The following is a 27,403-nucleotide window of genomic DNA, read 5'->3' as shown; positions in this document are numbered from 1 at the left end:
AGAATATGAATACATATGTATAACCAAATCACTGTGCTGTACACCAGAAGCTAACGCAACATTGTAAATCAACTATACTTCAATAAAAAGAAAAAAATTTTTAATAAATAAAAATTGCAAAAAAAAAAAAAAAAAAAGGATCCACAATGGCTCACTCTAGCCACTCATTGCAGTGCTCATTCTATACCCTTCTGCCTTACTGACAGAACCTCCCCACTGTGGCCTGGCACCGAACCCCAGCAAGCAAGCATCTTTTTTCCCAGAATGCCCCTCCATCCTAGACTCCCTCCCCACATCCAAATTCAGCCCAAAGCCATCGGCACTCTCCAGTTCGGCCTCCTCCCAGGCCTTCTCTTTATACTGATGCCAAAGGCCCCGGTGCACATCTGCTCCTGATGGGGTCGGTATGAGAGGCAGCCCAGCTATTTCACTTCCACGTATCTCACACCCCCAACTCAACTCCTTTGAGCGGGGGCCCTTGTTTCCTTCTTCTTTTATACTTTATCGTGTCAAGGACAGCTCTAAACGCCAGGCAGACTGGGAGACTGATTAATAGGGTGCTGAAATGAGATGTTTCCTCTACTTGTTATCACCTTCCTAAGATTAGCACTAAACCAGGGCATGTTTTGTTTTCTTGTCTGAGGTGTCAGAAGGAAAAAGGCATCATTTACTGAATATCTACTACGTGCTGGGTACTGTGCTGGATGCTTTCATTTCACCCCTTTTAACCCCCTCCACAAGCCTGCAGGCTAGCATTTTTATTTCCTTATTGCATATACAGAAACCAAGGTTTAAGGAGGTAGGTTAGGGACTTTCCTGGTGGTCCAGTAGTTGACTCGATGCTGCAGGGGGCTCAGGTTTGATCCCCACTCGGGGAACTAAGGTCCCACATGGTGCGCGCCTCGGCCAAAAGATTTAAAAAAAAACGGAGGTAGGTTAACTTGCCCAGGGCCTCACCACTAGTAAGGGGCAAAGCTGAGATTTAAACACAGCTAGGCGATTCTGAAATCTAAGCTGTTCTTCCTCCACCAAGCTTTCTCTCAGGAACACATGCCCTTTTCGACTTCCAAAGACCTGCTTAAATTCTGCAATCTGGAAAGATACACAGAACTTGTTTGCCGTATGATTATGGTGGCTTGAAATCAGGTGAAAATCCAGGGCCTGCTCAAGGGAGAGGAAAGCCCATCCGAGCCAGGGTTTAAGCAAACAAGATAAGAAGAATAAGAAAATGGTTTCTGGACACTGCCATCCATCTCTGGGAAGCCGTAGATAGGAGGCAGCAGGTGATGAAGTAGAATGAAATTCTGAGAGACAAAAAAAAAAAAAGATGAAAATGGAGGTTTACACATCACTGAGCTGCCTTCCTATCTAGAGGGAAAACCCAACATTAATAAAACAGAAAACCTTCAACAAAATCAAGCCAATTTTTCTGTCAAGTTCAGAAACAACAGTCCATAAACCTACAGGCGTTTCCCAGGTGTGTTCCAGAAATAGCCAGGTTTCTGAGAAGTTGAATGGAAATGAAATTCAGGGGGAGCTTAGTCCCTGCTAATCGTGTGAGGGAAAGCTGCCTTTGTGGCTGCAGGATGGAACAGAAGGAGTGTCTCTCGTGACATCAGCTTTAAGTTTTCCTCCTAAGTGCCCTCCTCCCCGGTCAGGGCCATCCTTGACAGGGAGTTAACAGTAGTCGACAAACGCTTAATACACGGCAGAGTGCGCAGTGAATCAACCTCTGCTAATAAATTTGTCCATGAAGAACACTCACACACACACACACACACACACACACACACACACACACACACACACAGAGTGCAGGGTCTCCTACAGACTGACCCACTCGCACCCTACTTACTAGTCAAGAGGGGGCGCTTTTGTCTCCTTCCCTGGTACCAGGCAGGGGCCTCTGGCAGAGACAGGGGCATGTGGGTGTCAGTGGTGTGAGAGGAGGTTACAGCAGAGTCTGTGGGGTCAGACAGATCTAGTTTTGAGAGTCATTCCCACCACTTACTGGCTACACAGCCTCGGATTTGTGCATCTTACTTTCCTTACCCGGCCCATGGGGTGTAATCCCTTACCTCTTGTTATCCTGATATCTCAGCATCTGTCAAGGAGGGAAAAGCATGCCTATTTCTTGGCTTAAAGTAAGAACTTAAAAGGACAGTGTAAAGCTCTTGGCATAGGGACGGCACTTAATAAATGCCTGGCCTCCTTACTTGGCCCACCCTCCCCGAATCTGGCCAGTTCTTTTTTTTTTTTTCTCTATAATTTTTATTAGAGTAGAATTGATTTACAATGTTGTGTCAGTTTCTGCTGTACAGCAGAGTGAATCAGTTATACATATACACGTATCCACTTTTTTTTAGATTCTTTTCCCATATAGGCCATTACAGAGCATTGAGTAGGGTTCCCTGTGCTACACAGTAGGTCCTTATTAGTTACCTATTTTATATATAGCAGTGTGTATATGTCAGTCCCAATCTCCCAATTCATCCCTCCCCCGCCCTTACCCCCTGGTAACCATAAGTCTATTTTCTACATAAAGGCCCAGCTCACCCTCACTTCCTCCAGGAAGCATTCCTTGACTCTATGGGTCCCCAAGGACCACTCCCTTCCATGAGCTCTGTGGTACTGTTGGTCACCACCAGCCCCTTGTGGTCACTCACCACCTTGTCCTGTGTGCTGGGAATCCCCAGCCAGACTGAGCTGCCTGAGAACCAACTGTGGTCACCCACTGGGGTCAGGCCCAAGCCTCCTTCCAAGCAGACAGTTAGTAAATCTGTGTCTACAGACAAGGCATACAATCACCCAAGAGGGGTTTCCAGTGACAGAGAGGCTCCTCACGTGCATTAACCCTGACTATGCCCAAGCACTTGACAGTAATCATCTCACTCTATCCTACCACATCCCTCTGAGACAAGGGTTACGGAGTCCATTTCACAGATGAAGAAACTGAGGCTCACAGAGGTGAGCTAATTGTTTCCCCAAAGCCGTGAGGCTCAGAGGGGCAGGAATGGAGGAAGAACCATGAGGGAGGAAGGGAAGAAGGAGAGATGGGTGATGGAGAGTGGGGCCGACAGAGACAGAGCGTCAGCCAGGAGGGACTCCTCTTTGTTGAGCCCCTGTTGTGAGCAGCTCTGAGCTGGCCTCATACCCGCCCCTTCCCTTAAGGCCTTCCCCACCACTCGGGAGGCGTCTGGTGCTCTTGGCACTGGCCACACACTTCTGTTTATCATGCCCAGTGAAAGCTAATGAGAGAGTCACCGTGGCCCTGACCTCTATCTCCGGCCAGCTGACCAGTCAGTTTATCTTCTGTACAGTCCAGTAACTCCGGAGAACCAGAATTGGCACTAGATTGCTTTCCTCTAATAAAATTTACGGTGTATACAAATTCAATTACATCATCGTGTGCGCCAATGGTGGCCGAGGAGCCCAGGTCACTTACACACATCCATCACCAGGGTGCGGAGTCAGGGCCATGAAATTGTCTCCCACCCAGAGCCCAGAGGATGGCAGAGGCAGAGCGAGGGCACAGAGGGGCTGCCGACTGGGAGGGCCGGGCTCTTGGGCAGGGCTCATCCTCCCTGCACCCAGGAGGGACAGGGAGCCCACATGGATGCTCTGGGAGCCCACATGGATGCTCTGGGAGACCTGACTGCCAGCTCCACCCATAGGAAGGGTCTGTGCTTACTCCTGCAGACCCATGGTTGGCTACGTTTTCCTGATGGCAGCTATGTCTGTCCTTACCACACAGCCTAGGGAAGGCAGAAACGACGTACTGTGCCCACACCCAACGCATGCTATTTAATCCTCCCCAGATCGTCATTGTGCAGAAGTGGGGCTGTCAGAGAAGGAAAGTGAGCTCAGAGAGGTTAGGTAACGTGTCCAAGGCCACACAACCTATAAATTGACAAGCTGTGCTTGGAACCCAGGTTTCTTGGGCTCCAAGCACATGCCAAGGATTTTCCAAACAGGAGGAGAAGGCTGCACTTCAGAAGAGAAGCTCAGGGAGGCCAATGCTTCCCTTAGGGGGTATTGCCAAACCCACTTCACGGCGGTGGGAGATTCAGCTGGTTAGAAATAAATATTTTAAACAAGTGCTTTTCCCCACCCAGCCTGGGATTCTTCTGATCTGGCAGGTCTAATAAACACAGACTTAAAAGAATAAACCTAGAATGGGGTGGGAGCAGGTTTGGCTTTCTGTGATAACTTGATACCAGAAATATCTGAAGAAAATATTGGCCTTCTGCACAGGTTCAACCAGCCAGGCCTGGAGGGGGATAAACAGACTTCAGTTCTCTATCCACTGAGGGTCATTTGACCTCAAGCAAATCATTTAAACTCTCTGAGCCTCAGTTTCCACTAAGGCAGGGGTTCCAGAGTGTGGTCCCTAGACAAGCAGCATCAGCATTGCCTGGGAACTTAGGAGAAACGTACATTTTCAGTCCCCACATCAGACCTATTTGTTGCACCTGCAGCTCTGGGGCTGGGGTGCCACAATCTGTGTTTCCAAGTCCTCCTGGGGATTCTGATGCAGCTCAAGAGCCCCTCTGCTTGAAGGCCATGACCCGCATGCTAGGTACACACTGGAGTCACCTGGGGAGTTTCTACAACAGTCTCAGAACCCAGGCCACGTTCCAGACCAATGACATCACCATCTCTGATGTAAATGAGGTGACACCTGGGCCTCAATACTATTTTGAAGCTTCCCTGGTGATGCCAGATGCCTGTTCTCTGGAGATGATCACACAGTCCTTGCAGGAAGTGGAGGGCCGGGTCTAAGAGCACAGATGGAGAAACACAAGTGTGAATGAGGCCTCCTCTTGGCCCCTGTGGCCTGCAGATGGCCCACTGCTGCACCCTCTTCCCCTGCCTTTTGGGCAGGGCCCAGCAAGCGTGCAGGTGTGGTATGAACGATGAGAGCGCTTTTAGGAAGATGTGCAGCAGCCATGCTGAGGATGGATTGTGAACTATAATGGGGCTTCGCAGACGTCTGTGATATTTCATCCAGGTCCAACTGTTTTTCATTCATCAGAAAAAGTCCTGAAGGTCTGCAAACTTGTGCAAGCTGCATAGGCCCTAAAATTGATGGCTTCTCCCGACAGCCTCTCCCTGGAGCAATTTGCCATTTAAAGCTCGGTCCTACCAAAGACCTTGAAGCTGTTCACGCCATCAGCCTGGCGTGGACTTTGAGTGGGAATCAGATGCTGTGTTTCCTGCCTCTCTTGGCCTTGAATCCCAGCCGGGGAACACCAGAGGCTGCGTGGAATCCAGGACAGCCTCCGGAGGCCCCTCTGTGGGAGCTTTTCTTGTGGTTGGTCCAGTGCCGTGTTTCTTTCTTTGATGTTCCTGAACCTTTGCAGCCCTCTTCACCCCTGCTTGGCCTTCAGACCCCTCAACAGCAGTAACAGTAAGGATGACAAGGAAGCAGCCACACACACCAGGCCCACTGCGGGGCCCTCACCTGAGCCAAAAGCATGGGAGCTGGTGACACCCCTCTCGCCCCTGCAGACTTATTCTCCAGCTCACCTCCATGTCTGGGAGGCTGATGTCCACGGTCTGCTTCATCCACGCTCCCTTGTTGTCTGTCTGGTTGGTTTTAACCAAAGGAAGGCACCAGGAGAAAACAGAAATGGCAGGAGGAGTGACAGGCTGGGGTGTTCGTTCCTCTGACTCTCTCCATCGGTCCCAGTGTGGTCCCTGCTTGCCTACAGAGGGTCTCAGCTGCTGCAGACCATCCTGTCTCTACAGCCACAGGTCTGGGCAGGGCCCAGTTGCCGGTCCCGCTAACCGCTCTCCCCCTGCCCCTGTGGCCTGGGCGCTAAGGGCTGCCATGTTGCCAGGCCTGGGCGCTTCAGTCTCCCTTAATAGCGTCACCCCTTTAACACTGCCCACACCTTGGAACCACGTGAAACTGCTGTGTCTGTAGGTCAGAAATGGTCAAGTCACTGGCAGCTCCATATGGTTCATCTAGTAAAGAGTCCCTTCCTTAACTCTCTTCAGTTAATCCCTCCAAGTGGGCCTCTGTGTCCTGCTCAACCCACACGGCAGGTGTGGGGAGATGCTGTTAGCATCCATGCACAGGTGAGAACAGAGACTCAAAGGCCTTTGCTGAGAAAATAGTAAAGTTGAGAGTTTACCGTGTGTCAGTTGCTGCGCTAACAGTTCATACAGGTGGTCTCATTTAGTCCTCAAAACTCTGAGGTACAGGCTTGTTATTCTCCCCATTGTAGACTGTTATTGTCCCCAGTGGGGACATCGAAGCCTGGGTAAGTTAAGAGCAGGTAACTACTTCTGGTCAAACTCAACCAGAAGCAAGAGGGAAGGAAGCTTGGAGGAAGCAGCCTCCAGAGGTTGGCCCCCCCCGGGCACAGGACAGGACAGAGAAGGTGGAGACGGGCCCGAAGGGACAGGAGCGGATTAACAAGGTCCCGTGCTTTGGGTTCAGATAAAAGGAGAGAGTATGTGGGCCCAGCGCTGGGCTGGTGGCCTCACTGCAGACCCTTAATCACAGCCTGGTTTTTATCCCTCGAGCCCGTGTGCTGCTTCTACCGAGCTCCTTCCCGCTGAACTGTATGACCTTCCACTCTCTTCATTCTGCCTGTTCCCTCCCACTGGTGGCCCCTGACATACTTAGGACAAGATTCGGTACATCATACAGCTGTAGGAGGCGATGGAACCACAGGTGAGAGTGATTAAGCCTGGAGAATGCCAAGTGAGTGGCACACTGTCCCAGGGTCACCACTGTCTTGAGGCTTTGCAACGGGGCACAGCCCACCTCCCCTTCCCCCGACTCTTTTAAGTTCACGTTCAGCCCCTGGGACCCTACTGCCCTCCTCCCAAAGCGATGCAGTCGACAGGAAGCTTTGGAACCACAGAGACCGTGCCCAGCGCCAGCATCTCCTAACTGTGACCTGGATCCCTCACCTGGCCGCCCTGCACACAGCATCCTCCCCTTCGGGGAGGTAAGGCCCTCCCCTGCTCAGAGAGACTAAGAAGACAAAATAAGATAGCAAAGGTAAAACATGTAGAACCTACAAACATTTGATAAAGGACTGGTTCTGGTCCCTCCTTCTGGAAATAATCATTCTAGTCTGGAGATTATAATTGCTGGTTAAAAAGAGAGGCTAGGGCTTCCTTGGTGGCGCAGTGGTTGAGAGTCCGCCTGCCGATGCAGGGGATGCGGGTTCGTGCCCCGGTCCGGGAGGATCCCGCGTGCCGCGGAGCGGCTGGGCCCGTGAGCCATGGCCGGAGCCTGTGCTCCACAACGGGAGAGGCCACAACAGTGAGAGGCCCGTGTACCGCAAAAAAAAAAAGAGAGGCTAAAACTGTTTATCGCACTTTGATTTTATGTATCTGGGATTAGAAAACTTGCCGTAAAAGATGGTTTTCTTGGTTTTACTGTGAAATTTCAGGATTTCCTTGGCAACAGCCTTTAGGAAGACAAGTCAGTCAAAGGCCACCCAGAGAGGGGCGAGTTGAAGGCAATGTATTCCTCTTCGGGGCTGGCCCTCTGCAGGGCGTGCTGGTCACTGTGTCCTCCGTGGAGACGCCTTTCGTGCCTGGGCCAGAGTTAACTCCCTGCTCCCCGTGATGCCAGGTCCCTTTGTTTCTCTGGCTCAAACTCGACTTCCAGCCAGTGCCACCTGCCTGGGCTTCCCCAGGAGTCTGCAAGGACCACAGAGTTGGGGCTCATCAGTGCCGGCCAGAGGGGTACAGCTGGTCAGACTAGGAGGGAACAGAGACGGTGAACCAGGTGGGGCCGGAGACCAGGAGGTGAGAGAGCAGACTCTCTCTCTGGAGCCGCGGGCAGGGTCTGAGTCTGGCCTTCGCCCCTGGGTGTGGTGGGGCTGCAGGCACCTCACACAGCTGCAGGGCTATGGCCTCAGTAGGAGTGGACGCTGAGTTTGCCGGTTCCCTCTCCAGCCTACGCTGAGGCCTTGAACACAGGACCACCCCCAGAGGAGGAGCTCACACAGAGGCACCAATGGGGCAGGGGGAAGGATCCGGAGCCCGAAGTCACCCTCCCCTCATTCACAGCCAGTTCTTCTACTCACTAGCTGTGTGACGCTAGGCAATCTGTTGATATTTAACCTCTCTTTGCCTCTGCCGGCTGTCATTCCGGACGCTGGCCAAGTCTGGGGGCCATTCAGTGTGCAGGCAGTGTTTTTGAGGAAGTCTTCAGTCTCACCACAGATCACCCCTGGGCCCTGGGCATGACGCCTGAAATTCCACTGCAGACCACTCATTCTTGAATGTGTTCATTCATTCAATCATTTAACTCTGAACTAAGCTGGACTTCCCAAAGTATGTTCCAGTACAACCGTGGCATACAAGCTGACAGCAGGGGTTACCCCGGAGGGTATTATTTTAATTTTAATAGCCATGTATACTTTTAATTTCCTCATATCAATATTTAAGGCAAGCTCTATCAGCTTTCCATTTAAATAAACAATGCTAAGATTTCAGATAAATGTACCTCCCTTTAGATCACGCCCCCCCTCCTGTCTCGCCTCACTCATCATGGCAACCATATCCTTCTGGTCAATTTTTTATGCTTTATACTTCAATTTTAACGGCCATAGTTTTCTTTATTTCCTTGTAACGTTATTGAAGGCAAGCAATAATCATTTTCCATTTATAGGGGTGACATAGGTTCCTTCTTAAATTAATTTCCATACGAAGTGAGTTAGTTAAAAGAAAGTATTGTGTAAATGAAAAGCCCAGGTGGAATATGACATGGCTGTTAGAAAGAATGAACTACTGATCTACGTATCAACACAGAGACATAAGCTGAAATGAAAAGAACGTGGTAGGCTCAATATGCATTTTGTGGCATCGTTTACAGAAAACTTAAGACATACCCCGAAGAGGACTACTGATATTTTTCATGACTACATGTATAGAACTGTAAAGATACGCAAAACTGACTAACAGGATGGTGTCTCCTGTGGAAGGGAGAGGGGAAAGAGAGGAAGGAGTATGGCCAAGATTGATGATCAAAGGGGATATAAAGTATTAAGAGTTTTAAATCCTTTTTTTTTAAGGAGAGACAAAGTGACCTGAAGGAAATATAACATGATGCTAAAATTCTGGATGGAGCAACACGACGTCTACCAAATCTTCTTGCCTTTTCCTTTAGTTTATAAATCTCTCAACATAAATAACACAGAGGGTATGAAGATGTGCAAAAAGTCACCCAGAAGGGATAGCTGGAGGTGGCAACGCCAAGCTAGGCCAGTTGCCAAGTTCCAAGGATGCGAAAATGACAGTCGAGTCCTGGCTCTCACAGTGTCGTACTCTAGTGGTAGGTGCAGAAAGGAAACCGTCCCAAATCTGTGACAGATGTGAGGCAGGAAAGGCCTTCTGGAGGAGGCGACACCAGAGCTGTCGTTAAGAATCGGGGCTGCGATCCATCGGCCGATGAACAGAAAAATAAAAGGTGATACATCCACACGATGGAATGTTACTTGGCAGTAAAAAGGATTGAAGTACTGAGACATCCCTCAGCACAGATGCACCTGAATGACGCTGGGCTTAAATGAAAGAAACCAGACACAAAAGGCCACAGATTGTACGATTCAATTTTTACGAAACGGCCAGAATAGGCAAGTCCATAAAGAAAGAAAGTAGGTTAGCGACTGCAGAGGGCTGGGGGAAAGGGAGGTTGGGGAAGTAACAGGGAGGCTGCTCACGGGTACAGGGTTTCTTTTTGGTTTCAAATGCATAACGAATCAAATGAACTGAACTGTGTATTGACTGCTAATATGCATGGGGTTTTGTTGATGAAAATGTTCTAAGACTGATTGTGGTGATGGTTGCACAAGTTGGCGAATATACTAAAAATCACTTTATAACACTCTTTAAATGGGTGAATTCTATGACTTGTGAATTCTATTTCAATAAAGACGTTTAGGGCTCCCCTGGTGGCGCAGTGGTCGAGAGTCCACCTGCTGATGCAGGGGACGCGGGTTCGTGCCCCGGTCCGGGAGGATCCCACATGCCAGGGAGTGGCTGGGCCCGTGAGTCATGGCCGCTGAGCCTGTGTGTCCAGAGCCTGTGCTCTGCAGTGGGAGAGGCCACAGCAGTGAGAGGCCCGCGTACCACAAAATAATAATAATAAATAAATAAAATAAAGGCTTTTATATTCAAGTAAAATAAAGACTCAGGACTAGGGTGTGATGGAGCTGGAGGGATCGTGACTGAAAACAGCTCAGCCCATCTCTCTACTTGAGCAAAGCTTTCTCTCTCCCGCTCTGCACAATCTATGCTTGGGATGCTGAGACACAGTAGAGACCCAGGCAGACAGGACCTGTGCCGCGTGATGAGGAGAGAAGCAATCACTCTGATGGTCTAAAGTGACACAGAAATGCCTTAAAAACGTTGTAGGAAATCGTCAGATCTGGAAGGTGGGGAAACATCGTTCAGACAGAGGGAATGACGTGTACAAAAGTGTGGAAGCAAGAGAGACTGAGGCTTTGCAAGGAGTTTGGGCAGGATGTAAGCACTGAAAGGAGATGGCTGTAAAGAGACAGGCCAGGGGTGGCAGAGCCTTGGACACACAGGTGATGAAACCTCCGACAAGACCCGGCTTCCCATCTTTCCTCCTGCACCACCTACCCCTCCCCACAACGTGTGAAAGGAAAACTCCATTTCCTCTGGGACTGTCCTCTACAAAGATCTTGTCTAAGCTGGTGCTGAATTCTTTTGTTGGCTCCCAGACAAGAGACCATAGCCTGCTTAGAATCTGCTTCTGCTGACCCCTCTGGTTTCTGGAAAATGAACTCTGTGTACATGAACCAGATGGTCCCTTGTGCAGAGTAGATGGCCGTCTCAGCCAGGAGCTAGCTCTACGTGGCCAAGTCACTCTCACAGACAGCACTTACACGGCCTTGGGAGGAGACTCTAAATAAACTTGCTTTGAGTCGGTTAATTAAAGTCACGACCACATCTTGTCTATCTCAAGATGATAAAAAATGAGCTATTATGTCTCTCCACTGCTCTCTGGATTTAACGTGATAAATATCAGGAGTAATATATCGTGTGGAGAGCTCACCGAGGCACAGGGGAAAGGTATCTCCAATCTTTATTACATTGCCTCTTCTCCACGAGGGCCACCTGATTTGGAGGGGGCTTAGCTCCTTCATTTATCACTGCTACCGGCAACAGGAGCTGGATGCCAAAGCCCTGTTTTCTTCCCTCATCCCCCCGTCATGCTAGATATGACTGATTCATGGCTGGGCCAGCCTAACAGCCGGATCCCACACACTCCACCTAGCAATCATGAAAAATACTCTCTCCCCTTCAACGGGACTGTCACCCTCACTGCCTTATCAACAGGCAAGATTTTATTCTTTTCCTCCTGCCACTGGGTTCAAATGAAAAGAGAAGTAAAACCATATTTCTAAAGAAGCGTTCCATTTTCTTTAATCTCTTCAAATTGCTTGTCCACTCGAACTCTCTTTTTGCCAATGGGAAGACACACCGGCACTGAATAAAACATTCAGACCCCGGCAGCATCTGGATAAGGTCGGGTCAGGCTGCTCGGGGAGGAATACTAACACTTGCAAGTAGGGCGACATTAGTCACTGGCCTTCCTCTTTCCACGTCCCGGGCACAGAAACAGCATGTGAGAATGATACCCGTGGTGGAAATCTCCTCCTGTGTATAACACACCTTGTAACGGTTCTGTTGAAAAAGTTGACTCTACTTAACATACGCAAGGCACGGTCTGGCAACTTGAAAATGTTCAGGAGGTTCCTTTCTTTGCACGTTGGCACCCAAGGGTGTCAACTAAAACTTACAATGTGTTTCTATAATAAATGACACAGAGAAGTTAGGATGCACGCAGATTGAGAACTGCAGTCAGCTTCAGGGCCAGGACTGCCTCAGCTGTGCGCAGGAGGGCAATGCCTAAGAAAGACACCAAAGGGGATGAGGAAACGAAGGCGCAGCTACGGAAAACAGCTGATGTGCAAGGCACAGGAGAAACTGACCAGGTGAGCTCAAAATCTGGTAGCTTTAGCGGCTTAGTAAGCAATGGTATGAAGTGTACAAGCTCATCTACAAAGCCTGGCTTACAGGAGGCAAACAATGAATTTTTTTGTACAAAGGGATATTGAATGCTGGAGCTTTGATTTCTTAAAACTGCTTAAAGTAAAAGAAGGAAAGTCCCAATTTATCTAACTGAAAATAATTTAGGCAGAGTTTGACATTTTTGACACTTAGAAGTTGTTACTGTTGTCTAATCTAATTCATATTGTTTATCTGTTCCTACTTATTTAATAAATTACTTTAGGGCTTCCCTGGTGGCGCAGTGGTTGAGAATCTGCCTGCTAATGCAGGGGACACGGGTTTGAGCCCTGGTCTGGGAGGATCCCACATGCCGCGGAGCAACTAGGCCCATGAGCCACAACTACTGAGCCTGCGCGTCTGGAGCCTGTGCTCTGCAACAAGAGAGGCCGCGATAGTGAGAGGCATTCGCACTGCGATGAAGAGTAGCCCCCGCTTGCCACAACTAGAGAAAGCCCTCGCACAGAAACGAAGACGCAGCACAGCAAAAATAAATAAATTAATAAGCTCCTACCCCCAACATCTTCTTTAAAAAAAAATAAATTAAATTACATTATAAAATACATATGCATTTATTAATACTTCATATATATATATATATATATATATATACACACACACATATATAATATAATTTACACATATCAAATGGAATTCTCCCTCAGAACTTAGAATCCCAGTCCTCAAGTTTTCTTCAGCCCCACAAATAAGCCAGTGGCAGGGGAGAGATATAGGGCATTGTTGCGGAGAAAGAAATCAATAGTGTTTTTAACACAGGCTCTAAATCTGAATTAGCTACAGGAATATCGTGCATGGTTATAAACTAAAAAACTCTAATTTATTTACAAATAGTTCCACGTGTTTTTCATATTGTCAGTACTGATAACACAAGTATTAACGTGCAAACGATGGACATACAAACTAGAAAGATCCATGTGACTAGGAATGAAGAATTTGACCAAAATCCTAACAGTGAACAGTGGTAGAAGCAGGAGAGGAAAGCAAGTTGGCAAAATGCACCCAAAAGCCTTAAAAGGTCTCTACCCCTTGGCCTCAAAATTCCACATTCTAAGAGTTCATCTTAGGGGCATCATCAGAAATACACACGAAAGATTTATATTCAAATATGTTCACCGCAGACACATTTACAAAGAGAACAAATGGAATCAAAGTATTCAGGAAAAGGAAATGGATTAAATAAATTATGGTGGATGCAAGGGACAGACTTGCATCTATTAAACAATGAATGAATGAATGAAGTTCCAAATCAACACTTGCCCAGAAACCCTTAAGAGAAGAAGAGAAGTATGAACTGGCCTCACCAGATACCTAGGGATAAGTGGCTCAGATCGTCAGGATCAATGAAGTAAAGACAAACTCACTGGAACAGATCAGTTTGAACTCATAATGTGTTTTCTCTAAAAACAGGTTAACCCATGTGAAACTGCCAATATCGGATCACTTTAACCAGTAACATGACAATTTCATATAGATTAGCCGAATACATTTTCCCAAGCTCTAGCTAATGAAAAGACTAGAAACAATGAAATACCCAGCAGCAATGGCACCCCTACTACCTAAAACACATTTTTCAGTAAAAGGAACAAAAACCCCTTAGAGAAATGGCTAATTCCAGGTCTGGGGCAGGAGATGAACAAGAGGAGCCATGTGCAGCCTGTGTATGTTTCTGCCACGACAGGAAGCACAGATGTCATCAAAGACTACGGAATTGTGTCTCAGAGAACCCAGGTGCCGGCCTAAAGAGGCTTCCACTGACCACAGATGGGTCGATTTGAATACCAATAATAATGTTAACTGAAACATTATTATCTGAATAATTACTGAAAAGCACATCAAATGTGCTTCAATCCATGTTTTCACAGAACACAAAACACACATTAGTTACCTTCAAGTAAGGAAGATTAAGGAACCAACTCCTTAGTTTGAAATCTGCCAAACAGTTAATAAAGGGACGTTTATCTTAATAAAAGTCTTTCAGCTAATAAGGGCAGAAGGAGTGATAAACTTGGAATATCACTATTCCACAGGCCCCAGTGAAATAATTACTTAGGCAATAATCATTAATGACTACCAATGCCACAGAAGTAAGGATATTAGATCCTTATCCAATCAGATATTACATACCATCTGATGGAAATATGCTACACCACATGAAGTCATCTTGCCAAAACTTCAAACCAGAACCTAGCAAAGTTCTAGAGCTAGCTATCAATTTACCGGAAATACAGAGGAGAGAGGAACATGTTATAAAGACATCACAGGGACATAATTTCAGAATGTGGGAAAATCTACAGAAAAGATTAACATATAAACTGCAAGAAGAAAAAGTGCACATGCGTGCGTGCACACACAGGGAGACTTTTAAATGAAAACACACTTCTGAGACATATCAGCCAACTGCAGTTTATGGACTTAACTGGACTTTTTTCAAACAAACCATAAAAATCTTTTATAAGCCAATTGGGGAAATTTGAACAGTGACTGAATATTTCATGATGATAAGAAATTACTATTAATTTTTAGGTGAGATAATGACACTGTGGGTATGTATTTAATGATAAGCCCTTATCTTTTAGAGATCCAGGCTCACGTATTGATAAAAGACACGATGGTTAAGAGGTCCTTCAAAATACCTCCATGGCAGATGAATCAAAAGTGTTGAAACTTGGTCTTCCCTGGTGGCGAAGTGGTTGAGAGTCCGCCTGCCGATGCAGGGGACGCGGGTTCGTGTCCCGGTCCAGGGAAGATCCCACATGCTGCGGAGTGGCTGGGCCCGTGAGCCATGGCCGCTGAGCGTGCACATCCACAGCCTGTGCTCCGCAACAGGAGAGGCCACAACAGTGAGAGGCCTGCGTACCAAAATGTTGAACCTGTGGAACCGTACGTGAAGGTTTATAACAGTGGTGTGTTTCTTGTCATATCTGTTTGAAATTTTCCAGCCTCAAAAAGTTCTTTAAAAGTTTGAAAATAATCATTAAGATTGTTAAAATGTGTCAATGTATTTGTTTTCAGAAAAGGGATGTTACAAAATTGCATGTACTGTATGATTCCAAATTGGTGTATAAATATATACGTATAACACAAGAGAAAAGACTAAAATTATACACTCCAAAATGCAAACTGTAATTATCTTAGGGTGCGGGGATTATGTAAGACTTTTATTTCCTTTATATTTTTATTTTCTGTAATTTGTACTTTTTTATAGCTATCACACACATTTTAATCTAAAAAGTATTACCACTCTTTACCTCTAACAGTGTACATAATGTTCAAGAATTTGATTAAATATACTCCCATCTATAAATAAATACGATCTAAAATGTAGGTCAAAATTAATGACTAAATGTTGGAAACATTCTGATGAGTGACAGAATGTCTTGCATTTTATCTGATGCTCAACCTCCTATAAAAACAGATCTAGTATCCTCACTGAAGGGACAAGAATAATGGGAATGGGCAGAGCATTCGATGTGATGCTGTGATTTAGACATTAATACTATGTCCACTTCATGCACAAAGGGGAAGGAAAGTAGACTCTGAAAGTGAAAATCCAAACATTTCCAAATGTCTTAGTTGTGCCCAGATTTGGGCATTTTTTTAAACTAATTTTTATTGGAGTATAGTGATTTACAATGTTATGTTAGTTTCTGCCATACAGCAAAGTGAATCAGTTATACATATACATATATCCACTCTTTTTTAGATTCTTTTCCCATATAGGTCATTACAGAGTATTGAGTAGAGTTTCCCGTGCTATACAGTAGCTTGGACTTTTTACCTACATATCTGTATTATGATATGTACCCCAGGATATCATTAATTCCCACTTACTTCAAACAGGTGTATCAACAAGGAAAGGTGCAGGTGTACAATGCCATCTGAATCTTCAGGGCAAACACTTGACAAGGTCATGGGATTCTTCTAGACTTGAGCCAAGCTGTCTCAGAGTTGATTCTAATTAAAAGCAGCATAAATCACTCTATGGATTTTGGGCTGGGCTGGAAATGTTTTAGATCAAGCGTACCTCAGAGATACTGCGTGTTCGGTTCCAGACCACTGCAATAAAGCGAGTATGTCCATAAAGCGAATCATGTGAACACTTTGGTTCCCCAGTGCACATAAAAGTTATATTTACACTATACTGAAGTATTAAGTGTGTCTAAAAAAACAACGCACGTGCCTTGATTAAAACTACTTTACTGCTAAGAAATGCTAACCATCATCCGAGCCTTCAGCAAGTTGCAGTAGTAACATCCAAGATCACTGATCACAGATTACCATACAAGTATAATAACAATGAAAAAGTTTGAAATATTGTGAGAATTACCAAAAGGCGACACAGAGACATGAAGCGAGCTAATGTTGTTGGAAAAATGGTGCCGATAGACTTGCTCGACACAGAATTGCCACAAGCCTTCAATTTGTTTAAAAAAAAAAGAAAAAAAAAAAAAAGGAGCAGTATCCGAGAAGTGCAATGAAGTGAAATGCAATAAGAAGAGGTGTGCCTGTAATGGAGTGGAGGAATGGAAACCACTCTGAAAAGTGAAACAAAACACTAGCAGAATGTGTGTGCTTGCCAGGGCTTCAGAAGATAAATGTTCAGCCACTCATTCACCAGATACTATCCAGCATCTAGTTGGTGTCAAATCCCAGGCCAGGCAGTGGGAAAGAAATCAGGCAAATGAAGCGGTCCCCAGCTTTGCAGAGCTCACAGTTTACCGGGAGAGACAGATTTTAATCCAATAAAAACACAAATCTATAATTACAAGTGGGGATGAACGCCCTGAGGCCAAAGAACTGGCTACTTTGTGAGCATAGGACAGGGGGCCTGGTCCAGCGCTGGTGCTCAGAGCAGGTGCCTTCCAGCTGAGATGTGAAAGATGTGAAAGCAGAACGTGGCACCCGCGCAACTGGAGAGGTGAGCTGGGGAGAACACGCACAAAGAAGAAAAGCGCTGTCTTAAGATGGTACTTCCCAGGGATGAAGAGGAAACAAGCATGACTGGAACCCAGGGAGCTCAGAATGAGGTCGGGAAGGCAGGCAGAGGGTGGTGGATCCTCTCATTTAATCCGCATAACAGACCTGGGATGCAGGTATTATTATTATCCAAGATGGAGCAATTTCCCACAACTAGTAGGCTTAGAGCTGGGACTCAAACCCCGACTCCAAAGTCCAGGCTCTCACCATGCTCTGTTTCTTCTATGTTCACAGGGCCACTGTGTTGGGAATGACTGGGAGTGGCAGGGTGGGGTTGGAAGACCACCCAAGAAGCTCTCAGAGTCATCTGTTTCCCATCACCCTGTATAATTCACAAAAAGCTTACAGTACACTGAGGAAAGACATTCCAGCTAATGGGCCATCCTAGGTACTTAGTGGTTCCCTTGACAAGGTGCCACTGGGATCTCCAAGCCCTCTTCCAGTCTTGGGATGAATCAGAATTCCAAAGGAGGTAGAGCTTTGGTAAAAGTTCCTTAGCTGACGTAGGCCATAGGACTAGCTAGCATCCTGGCTGGCCAGAATTTAAAACTCCCGAGGAAAATGTTGTTTTCAGAAAAATTCCAACATGTATGATTAGGCAGAAAACAATGTCCTTTGAGTGTCAATCATCCCTAAACCAGGTAAGGGTAGGCTCCCAGAAATTCCCATAAAAATGACCCGAAAGGCCACTAAAGGCATAAGAAGGACAGGAAGGGGGGTCCCAAAGCCCACGGTGTTTGGATAGACTGTGTGTGTGGATAGATTGCCTCTTGCCCAGAATAGGATAACAATGCTTCAGTCCGAACTACCATTGTAGACCCACCAGGTACCCGGGCTTTGCTTTATTAATATACCTAATGGCCACCCTGTGAAGTAGGCATTACAATTCCCACTCTGTGGATGAGAAATTGTAGTCAAAATTTATTTTGACTTCAAGTCTCTCCCCCAGAATAAATGAATTATTGAATGAAGAGGTTGCAGGAAAAAAAGTTGACTGATATCAGTGGATATCAAACTCCGAAAAATTCCCCCTGACCTTCCTCCATGCTTCTCACTCTTGGATCTCCAGAAGCTGGAATTCCAGCTGAAGGAGAAGTTCTGATAAAGGAGAGGAAGGCAGGGCAGGCTCCCCTAAATCTGCAAGCCCCCTGGGGTCAGCGTTTGCAAGCATACTACCCACGTGGAATGCCTTACGGCAGGAAGGGGACCATTCCCAAGGAAAGAGCACAGAGTACCTCTGCAGAGAGGACAAGCCCCATTTCAAACTTTGATTCCAATTTGGCATTCAAGACTCCTGTGGCCTCTGGGATTTTTATTTCCTCTTTCTCTGACAGGATGGTGACATCCTGATTCTAGGTTAATGACTAAAATATGAGAATTCTCATTAGATGCTCCCCCATAGTACCTCCCTCTCCCCTACTGCTAGAGACAACTTCTATAAAAATCATTTGCTCCTTTCCATACTGCATAGACTTGGATTTAAGCATTAACTCAGTTGCCTCAGGCTGTCACCAAGAAAATTACTTATTAATTTCTATGCACTGCAAAGCCATCTCTAAAACAAATAGAGAGTTGACTTGAGATTATCAGCGTTAACCTCCATGTTCTGGCTTTGTACTTTCTGTCAGAGTCTCGAAATGTTTCAGATATAGCGTCATACACATTTGGTCACATTTACAAAATGCAAATTTACTCAACATTAATTGAAAACGTCCATCGGTGAGGTCTTGAAAGTTTGCACCCTTTCAAGCTATTAAATGGTTAATGAGAGACATTTTCTCCCATATGTTATGATACAACTAATTATTTCCACCTCCTCCTGTCTAAAAAAAAAAATGACTCAGTAGATTAATAGGCTGTAACCTTTTGATCTTCAGCCCTCTAAGAATATGAAGAGTGCTATGGACCCTCTCCCTAGTAAAACCCAGCATTTCACCCAGTTATGCACATCCACACAGAAAAAAAGTAATTTTGCACACACATAAAACAGCATTTCAGTTATTTCCTGGCTCACCTAAGATCCCAGGAACCCTGAAGAATGTTCTGCCTCTCTTCCTTTTTCAGTCTACTCAACTGTTTATTAAACCGATGGCTGCCCGTTTCACTAGTAGTATCGGTGCTGAGCGAAGGACGCTTGCAGAATGATAAGCGGTATTTGTGTTTATTTCTCTGCTCCCACACTAAATTATCAGGTGTTTTGCATGCACTTTAAGAATGTGCTTGTGGCCTCTGGCGAAGACAGATAAATGCACCATTGGAATGGGGCAAGGGGTGTCATACCTGGCACCCCAGGGAAGTTACAGCAGAAGGGGAAGTCTCTTCTCCGAAGCCCAGCAGCTGGCCCAAGGTGGGTGTTCAATAAAGCTGCTTTGGGGACTTCCCTGGCGGTCCAGTGGTTGAAACTCCGCACTTCCACTGCAGGGGGTGCGGGTTCGATCTCTGGTGGGGGAACTAAGATCCTGCATGCCATGTGGAAAGGCCAAAAAAGTTAAAAATAAATAAATAATTTTAAAAAATAAAGCTGCTTTGGTTATCATTGTGAAGTCATTACCTTTGAGAACCTGGTCCTTGATGCAGTTAGGTTGACCCTGCCACCATGCTATGTCCCTTTGGTCTACACAGGAGGTCTGTGCAGCCTCAGTGTTCTCTTAAGCTGTGTCCCAGAGCATATCATAATTTTTCTATATTATCTACTATGTGCCAGGCCTCCTATTTCTTTTCTAATAGCGAAACAACTCTCTAAAGTAGGGGTCATGATTGCAATTTTACAAATAAAGAAACCGAGGCTCAGAGAGGTGAAGGGACTCACGCTGGCTTACTGGCTGATAAGTGTTGAAGCCAGACTCCACCGGACCCATCTGACTCCAGCGTCCTCGCTCTCTGTCAAGGGCCAGGCTGCCTCTCTCATCTCTACAGCCCTTGTCACTTTGCTTACTCGCCAACTCATCTCTCGAAAACAAACCCAGAGGAGTATTTTGTCACCTTCGATTTGGTAAATGGGGAATTTGAGGGGCAAGGAGACCAAGCGACTTGCCCAAGGTCACACAGATGGCAAAGAGCGGATGCGGGAAGCCAGGTCTTGGGTCCTGGGCCACTGCCGACTCTGCACCATGCCTGACGCCCAGCTGACAGGAAGCAGGAAGGCGTGCCCACACTTCTGCCACCCTGTACCCGCTGTGGACCACCCAGAAATGGTACTTACTGGCCCTGGAACCTAGGCTTGGTGGGAGCAAAGACAGAGCAGGAGAATAAGAATAAATTTGAGGCAGACTCATAAAAAGACTACATGGGAAATATATTTTTAACGAATTAATTTTTCCCCTGAGTGTATTTATGAGCCTGTTCTCCCCAGCAAGCCTGTTCATTTTGCACAGACATAATTTTCAGGACAAGCCCCATGCAATATGTCCAGGGGCAGCACCCTCCTTTTGTCTGCAGTAGGGGGAGAAGGAGGTCAAAGGGTCCTCCCACCGATTTGTGCTTTGCTCTGGGCCCAGAGCAGCGTGCCCCAGTATCCCCTAGGCTAGAGAGTGCCTGGACAGCTGAGCAGTTTGAAGGTCCTGGAGTGTAACCTCCCCATTTTACAGAGGGGTCCTGAGGTCCAGAAAGAGGAAGGACTCACCCAAGGTCCCCAGTCAACTGTGCAGTGACTACAGGCACAGACGGTAGAGCCAGACTGCCTGATTTGAATGCCAGCTCTGTCTCGCACTAACCATGTGACTTCGGATGGATAATTCAGTCTGAGCACAGAATTACTCGAAGACATAGGAATCTCCCCCAGCACATCTCAAATCATGCAAGCTGCCAGCCACCTGATTTCTTCCCCAGGTCAGCTTTGGATGACACCACCCTGTTTCACTGTAGCAGCAGAAACCCAGCTCTAACAGACAGCTTCTGAGTCTGTGTCATCTCCATTACACCAAGTTCCAACTCACGTATGCCGTCCTTGTTGTCAAGAGATGCCTGGAATAAGGAAACTATACAAATATCCCTTGATCTTCAAACCCATTCACTTAGATGCTTCTCCCAAATAGAGAAGCCCAGAATCAATTTGGTGCCTGAAAGTTGAGAGCAAAGCATCAAGACTTTGGATAGCAAGGGATACCTGCTCTATCTCAAAACATTTATCCAAACGATTAATCTCCTCACTTGGGACAGCAAGAGTTGCGGTAGTAAGGATGCCTCCCCGGGACCCTTCTGGGTGGCCGCCAGGACAGAGACAGTCCACACCTCAACCACTCCAGGGATATGGTGGTTACGTTCACCCAACCCGTTGACAACTGTTAAGTCACTCCTCATTAGCAAATAGCCAGGAATGACCAAACAAGGCTCTGCCCATCTTCCTAGTCCAAGAATGTCTTCCCTCCATGTGCCACGTGTAAAAATCGGTTTGATTTATCACAAAATGAAACAGAGGCAAAGCTTGACCACATCCCACCCCCACTGGCTTCCTAAGAATACCAGTCCTTTACCTGGATTTATTGGAGGCCCTTAAAAAAACATCAGGCGTAGCTGTTGAGATCTTTGGCAGAAGGGCATCCTAGCCTTTTGACGTGGCGCTGTCAAGATGTTCCAAGATGAATAAAAGCTAGAAGAGGCAGTGTCAAGCTGACGTCTCCTCAACAGAAGGCTGACATGAAAAAGGAAGGACACGCGCCCACCATTCAACCGGGGCTCCTCTTCCTTCAGCCTAATTTATGCCACAGAGCCCTTACCCTCTTCCTCTGGCTGTAATATGTACCACCGAGGGGACGTCAAGGCGGAAGATGCCATTTATCTGCCATTTGGAGTCCTTAGAGAAAATACTGTTGGGCACGCCTTTTTAATGAACAATTCCAAAAGTGCATTCAGGAGTTTAGATTTCAGTTACATCATCTCCAGTGAGGGGACAAGACCATTTTTCTTGTAAAAAGACTGAAGAGGGGTAGGAAAGAACATTGGGTGTCAGGTACCTGATTAGTCCTGTGTCCTCCCACCCTGGGGCTGTTTCCTCAATGGAAGGATGTGGGGTACAAGGTCTCCACCGCCCCTCAGCCCCATGTTCTCTGAGTCTTCTGCCTGTCTGGTGAGCGGAGACCTCCCGTACGCATTAGAAAACAGGGAAAATGGAGGCTGCACGTGTGTCCTGCAATCCCCACTTCTGTCCACTTCTTAGCTCCCTGATGATACACTTCAGCATACACCCAGCTTTAAAGAGTCAGTATCAGGGAGCAATGCAAATCGAAACTACAATGAGGTCTCACCTCCCACCGGTCAGAATGGCCATCATCAAAAAACCTAGAAACAAGAAATGCTGGAGAGGGTGTGGAGGAAAGAGAACCCTCCTACACTGTTGGTGGGAATGTAAATTGGTACAGACACTATGGAGAACAGTATGAAGATTCCTTAACAAACTTAAAACAGAGCTACCATATGATCCAGCAATCCCACTCCTGGGCATATATCCGGAGGAAACCATAATTCGGAAGGATACATGCACCCCAATGTTCATTGCAGCACAATTTACAATAGCCAGGACATGGAAGCAGCCTAAATGTCCATCAACAGAGGAATGGATAAAGAAGATGTGGTACATACATACAATGGAATATTACTCAGCCATAAAAAAGAACAAAATAATGTCATTTGCAGCGACATGGACGGGCCTAGAGACTGTCATACTGAATGAAGTAAGTCTGACAGAGGAAGACAAAATGTCAGATGATAACGCTTATATATGGAATCTAAAAAAACGGTACAAATGAACCTATTTACAAAACAGAAATTGAGTCACAGATGTAGAAAACAAATTTATGGTTACCGGAGGCGGGGGGTGGGGGCGGGGGAAGGGGGGAGGGATAAATTGGGAGATTGGGATTGACATATACACACTGCTATATATATAAAATAAGTAACTAATAAGAACCTACTGTATAGCACAGGGAACTCTATTCGGTGCTCTGTAATGACCTATATGGGAATGAAGTCTAGAAGAGAGTGGATATGTGTATATGTATGGCTGATTCCCTTTGCTGTGAAGCAGAAACTAACACAACATTGTAAATCAACTATACTCCTATTTAAAACTTAATTTAAAAAAACCCAAACAAACCAACAAAAAAAGAGAGTCAGTGTCAGGGAAATACGAAAGAGCAGGGGCTCTGTGGGCAGCCATCCTGGGGCTTGTATTCTACCTCTAACCAGAGGTCTAACACTGGGGAAGTGAACTAACTCTTCATTTCCATCCCTATAATGGGTATAATATTATCTACTTCACAAGGGGATGATGTGGCATGGGGTATGTCAAGCAGCTAGTATGTGTCTGGCACTCAGCAAGCCCTCCAGACAGGAAAGGGTGACTTCGCATCCTGCTGCCGGCCCCGGCTCTGTGGTTTTTGCCAGCACACAGCTCCTGACAATTCTCAGTGCTGCCGCATGCCGTGATGGACAGTGTGTTTCATCACTGAACCAAAACACAGAAAAAATGCCGAGCCAAGGCGAAATGCTAAGAGAACCAGCTGAAGCTCTGACCTCTCAGAAATAGCTTTGGCTTCTCTGAACTTGACTTTCAGGAACTCTATCTGCTGTATTCTGGCAACTTTGAAATTCACTGAGGTCTCCAACCTGAATCTTTGGAGATCTCAGTGTTAGACTGACCAAGGTGAAGCAGAGGGATCAGGAGATGGTGAGCAGAAATAAGGAGGAATCCTAGAAGAATCAAATGATAGTGATCCCAGCACCAGAGATGAAAGTAACACAAACGCGAAAGCTCTGGAGGAAATTTAATTTCAAAATTTATAATATTTAGGCATCTGAAATATAGCATGTCTCATCTCTGTGTTTTGCATGTGTGCATTTCTTACATGCAGACATTCCTCAAGCCCACATTCCCTACCGAGTTCTTAATTCATTGAGTCAGATAGTTTGGGGAACAGTATTCTAAAGGCTTGGCAATGTTTTTACGAGGATGACTTCAAATTTCGAACAATAAAGTTAAAAGTCAACATGTGGGGGCTTCCCTGGTGGCGCAGTGGTTGGGAGTCCGCCTGCCAATGCAGGGGATGCGGGTTCGTGCCCCGGTCCTGGAAGATCCCACATGTCGCGGAGCGGCTGGGCCCGTGAGCCATGGCTGCTGAGCCTGCGCGTCCGGAGCCTGTGCTCCGCAACGGGAGAGGCCGCAACAGGGAGAGGCCCGCGTACCGCAAAAAAAAAAAAAAAAAGTCAACATGTGGGGCACAGGCCTTGTACGCGTGGGCCTGACATCCTTATAGGTGTTCTGTTTTCACCCGGGATCCTTTACAGATCTAAATTCAACTGTGAACGCTAAGGACACACGCATTACCATATGGACACCAGACTTTGAATCACAAAACTCATTATTTCTGCCATACTTAAAATGTAAAAAGTCAGGGAAAAAAACAACAAAGGAGAGAATTCATTTCTCTTCAAAAATTGTTTCCTTCCTCCATTTGCTGCAAACCACCTCCATTCTCACTCCAGACAGAGGGAGAGAAACCTCTAGAAAGCCTGAGAGAATGTGCTGGAGTCTCAGAATGAGAATTTCCCAGATCCTGGGAGTTTGGGGAAGAGGCAGAGAAAAGAGGCGATGGAAATGATTTTAAGACGTAACAGCATGAAGATGGAAGTGACCCACTGAACCCATCACACAGTTTCAGAAGGAAGACCTTGGCTTCCTGCACAGCCTTCCCCGTACAAGTCAGTGGGGCTTTTTAAATGTAATACAGAAGCTCCACGACTCACTCTGCAGGGGCCATGCTCTTCATAGCCATAGCTTCTGGGATGGCTAATTCTGTGTGTCAGCTTGACTGGACCCCAGGGTGCCCAGAGAGCTGGCAAAACCTTATTTCTGAGCGTGTCTAGGAAGGTGTCTTCAGATGAAATGAACATTGAATCAGTGGACTGAGAAGCCGTTTGCCCACCAGTGCAAGTGGGCATCGTTCACTCCACTGAGGGCCTGAATAGAACAAAAAAGGCAGAGGAAAGAGGGATTTGTCTCTTCCTGCCTGGTTGCTTGAGCTGGGACAGAGATCTTCTGCTCTCTGAGCTTCAGATTCGCAGGCCTTCGGACTCAGAGTCAATTACAACCCCGGCTTGTCCTGGGTCCCCAGCTTGCAAACAGTGGACTGTGGGACTTCTCAGCCTCCATATTTGTATGAGCCAACTTCTCAAAACAAATCTTCGTGCGTGTGTGTGTGTGTGTGTGTGTGCGTGTGCGTGTGCGTGTGTGTGTGTACACATCCTACTGGCTCTGCTTCTCTGGAGACCCCTGACTACTACAGCTTCTGAGACAGAAAACCCAATTTGGAACTTTCTCATTTTCTCAAACTCTACCCCCTTGGCTAAATCCCCGCACCCCATACGCCCTCTTCAAAGAGGCAGATCCAGGAGCAACACCCCTCTACCTGTTGAGATTCTGGGGCTGCAGGAACAAATCGTCACACACTGGGTGGCCTAGAAACTTCTTCTCTCACTGTTTTAGACGCCAGAAACCCAAAATCAAGATTTGTCAGGGCCATGTTCCTTCTGAAGGCAGTAGGGAAGGGCCGTTCCTTGCCTCTTCCAGCTTCTGGGGACCCCTGGCCTTCTCGGCTTGGGGCTGCATCCCCTGCATCTTTGTGTCCTCTCCTCTTCTGATAAAGATGCCAGTGGTTGGATTTAGGTCCCAATTTAACACGGTAGAACCTCATCTTAACCAGTTACACCTGCAAAGATCCCATTTCCAGATAAGGCCACCTTCTGAGGTTCTGTGGACACCAGTCAACCCACTACTACGTCTAAGGCAAAGCTGTCTCTCCGGCTCCTGCACCCGACCCGCCGAGTCATATGGGCTCTGACGAAGCCTCTGGGCTGACAACTGCAGGAGAAGGACCGACACTTATTTTTCCAGGTTCTCCTGAAATACACAGCTGAAGGGGAAGTCTCACCACCAGTCCCAAATCTACCTGTGATGCCACTGGCAATAATCCCCAGAGCTCCGTTGAGGGCAGGGTGGGGGGAGGTTTTCCCCCCAGGCAATGCGTGATGAGGCTCCCAAGGTCACTGTCCCGCCTCTGGCTCAGGAACCTGGGCTCTCAGCCAGGTGGCAGGGAGGCGCCCCAGGCACGGGCAGTGCGGAGTGGGGAGGCCTCTGAGATGGGGGTCTCCGCTCCCCTCTGTGGGCCCCTGGTACCCATCTGTAAGACGAAGAGCCAGCTCTGGCTCCCAGACGTTCCTGGCAGGGGACAGTGAGCTAACCGAGACAGGAGGGCCTCAGGGACAGATGTCTCACACTGAGCCCACCCAGCCCCAGAGTGTCACTTTGCACTGGGTGGCTCAGGGCCCTGAGGGGTCGGAACTTTGACTCCAGCCACTCCGCGCCCCCATTCTGGTGACCAATCCAACAAGAGACAAGCGGCACTTCCATTCCCCAAGCCCCATAACACTCTGTGACACGGAGAGGAAGCAGAGGAAAGATGGCCCTTGAATGGGGAGGCAATTTTTTTTGTTTAGTTTTTTTCTGCTTTCTGAGCCTTGAGACACATTTTGCACATACCAACCCCGCACAGGACATAAAGGGCGCGGTGATGTATTTGTAAGCACTTCCATATACTATTTATTTTACCTACTGAAATATCATTTCTGTCGGCGAAAGATATCGGGTATGGTCAGCTTTTACGCTCACGGCACCTTCCCCTCCTAACAAAACCCTTCCCTATAAATCTGCGGTCCACAGCCGGACTTCAGAAAACACTTTAATAGTTCCCAACTCCAATACTTTTCCATAGTGATATACCCTCATGTCAAAAATACTGAAGTGCTGAGGCTTGAATTCATTCAAGAGAGCTCATCAACACCTCTCCAGTGGGAGGAGGGACTCGATCTCCTCCCAGCCCCCTGGGGGAGATGCAGGGGGTGAGGGGAGAGGCTGCAGAAGAGGTAGACCCGCAAACACCACCCATCACTCCCCCTCTGGGAAGCAGGATTGGGCCACCTGGAGGGGGAGGGGGAGGGGGAGGGATGCCCTTCACTATCATCAACAACAGCCATGGTCACTGCCCTCAATCCCATGTAACTCCACGCAGGGTACCTCCTCCGTTCCCGTGAGCGCCCAGCCCTGAGCCATCCAGCATTTCCTTGCATGACCTGTGAGCTGCTTCCGCGCCCATCCCACACTCAACTCCATCCTTACCCCGATAAAGCAAACCCAACCTCAGGTAGGACACCCAGCAAGATGGCTATTACTGAAGATCTCAGAGGGGGCCACATCATATATCATACCGAACACATCTTTTAAGTCTTCCTCGGACATCTCTTCGGCCTCATGGCTCTCTCCTTCTTCTCCGGCTTTGCTCAT

General features: G+C 47.0%; 1 protein-coding gene across 1 annotated transcript in view; it reads right to left on the bottom strand.

The window, feature by feature from the left end:
• Positions 1-27,403, bottom strand: part of CLSTN2 (calsyntenin 2) — a 564,000-nt gene extending 536,597 nt beyond the window's left edge. The window contains exon 1 of the mRNA XM_065875795.1: positions 27,328-27,403. Within this exon, the coding sequence (XP_065731867.1) occupies positions 27,328-27,403 (76 nt within the window). The remainder of the gene's footprint in view (positions 1-27,327) is intronic.

This window comes from Phocoena phocoena, chromosome 4 (assembly GCF_963924675.1).
Source record: "Phocoena phocoena chromosome 4, mPhoPho1.1, whole genome shotgun sequence".
Lineage (NCBI taxonomy): Eukaryota > Metazoa > Chordata > Mammalia > Artiodactyla > Phocoenidae > Phocoena > Phocoena phocoena.
Note: the sequence above shows the minus strand (reverse complement) of the source record. Positions and strands in the feature narration are given on the sequence as shown.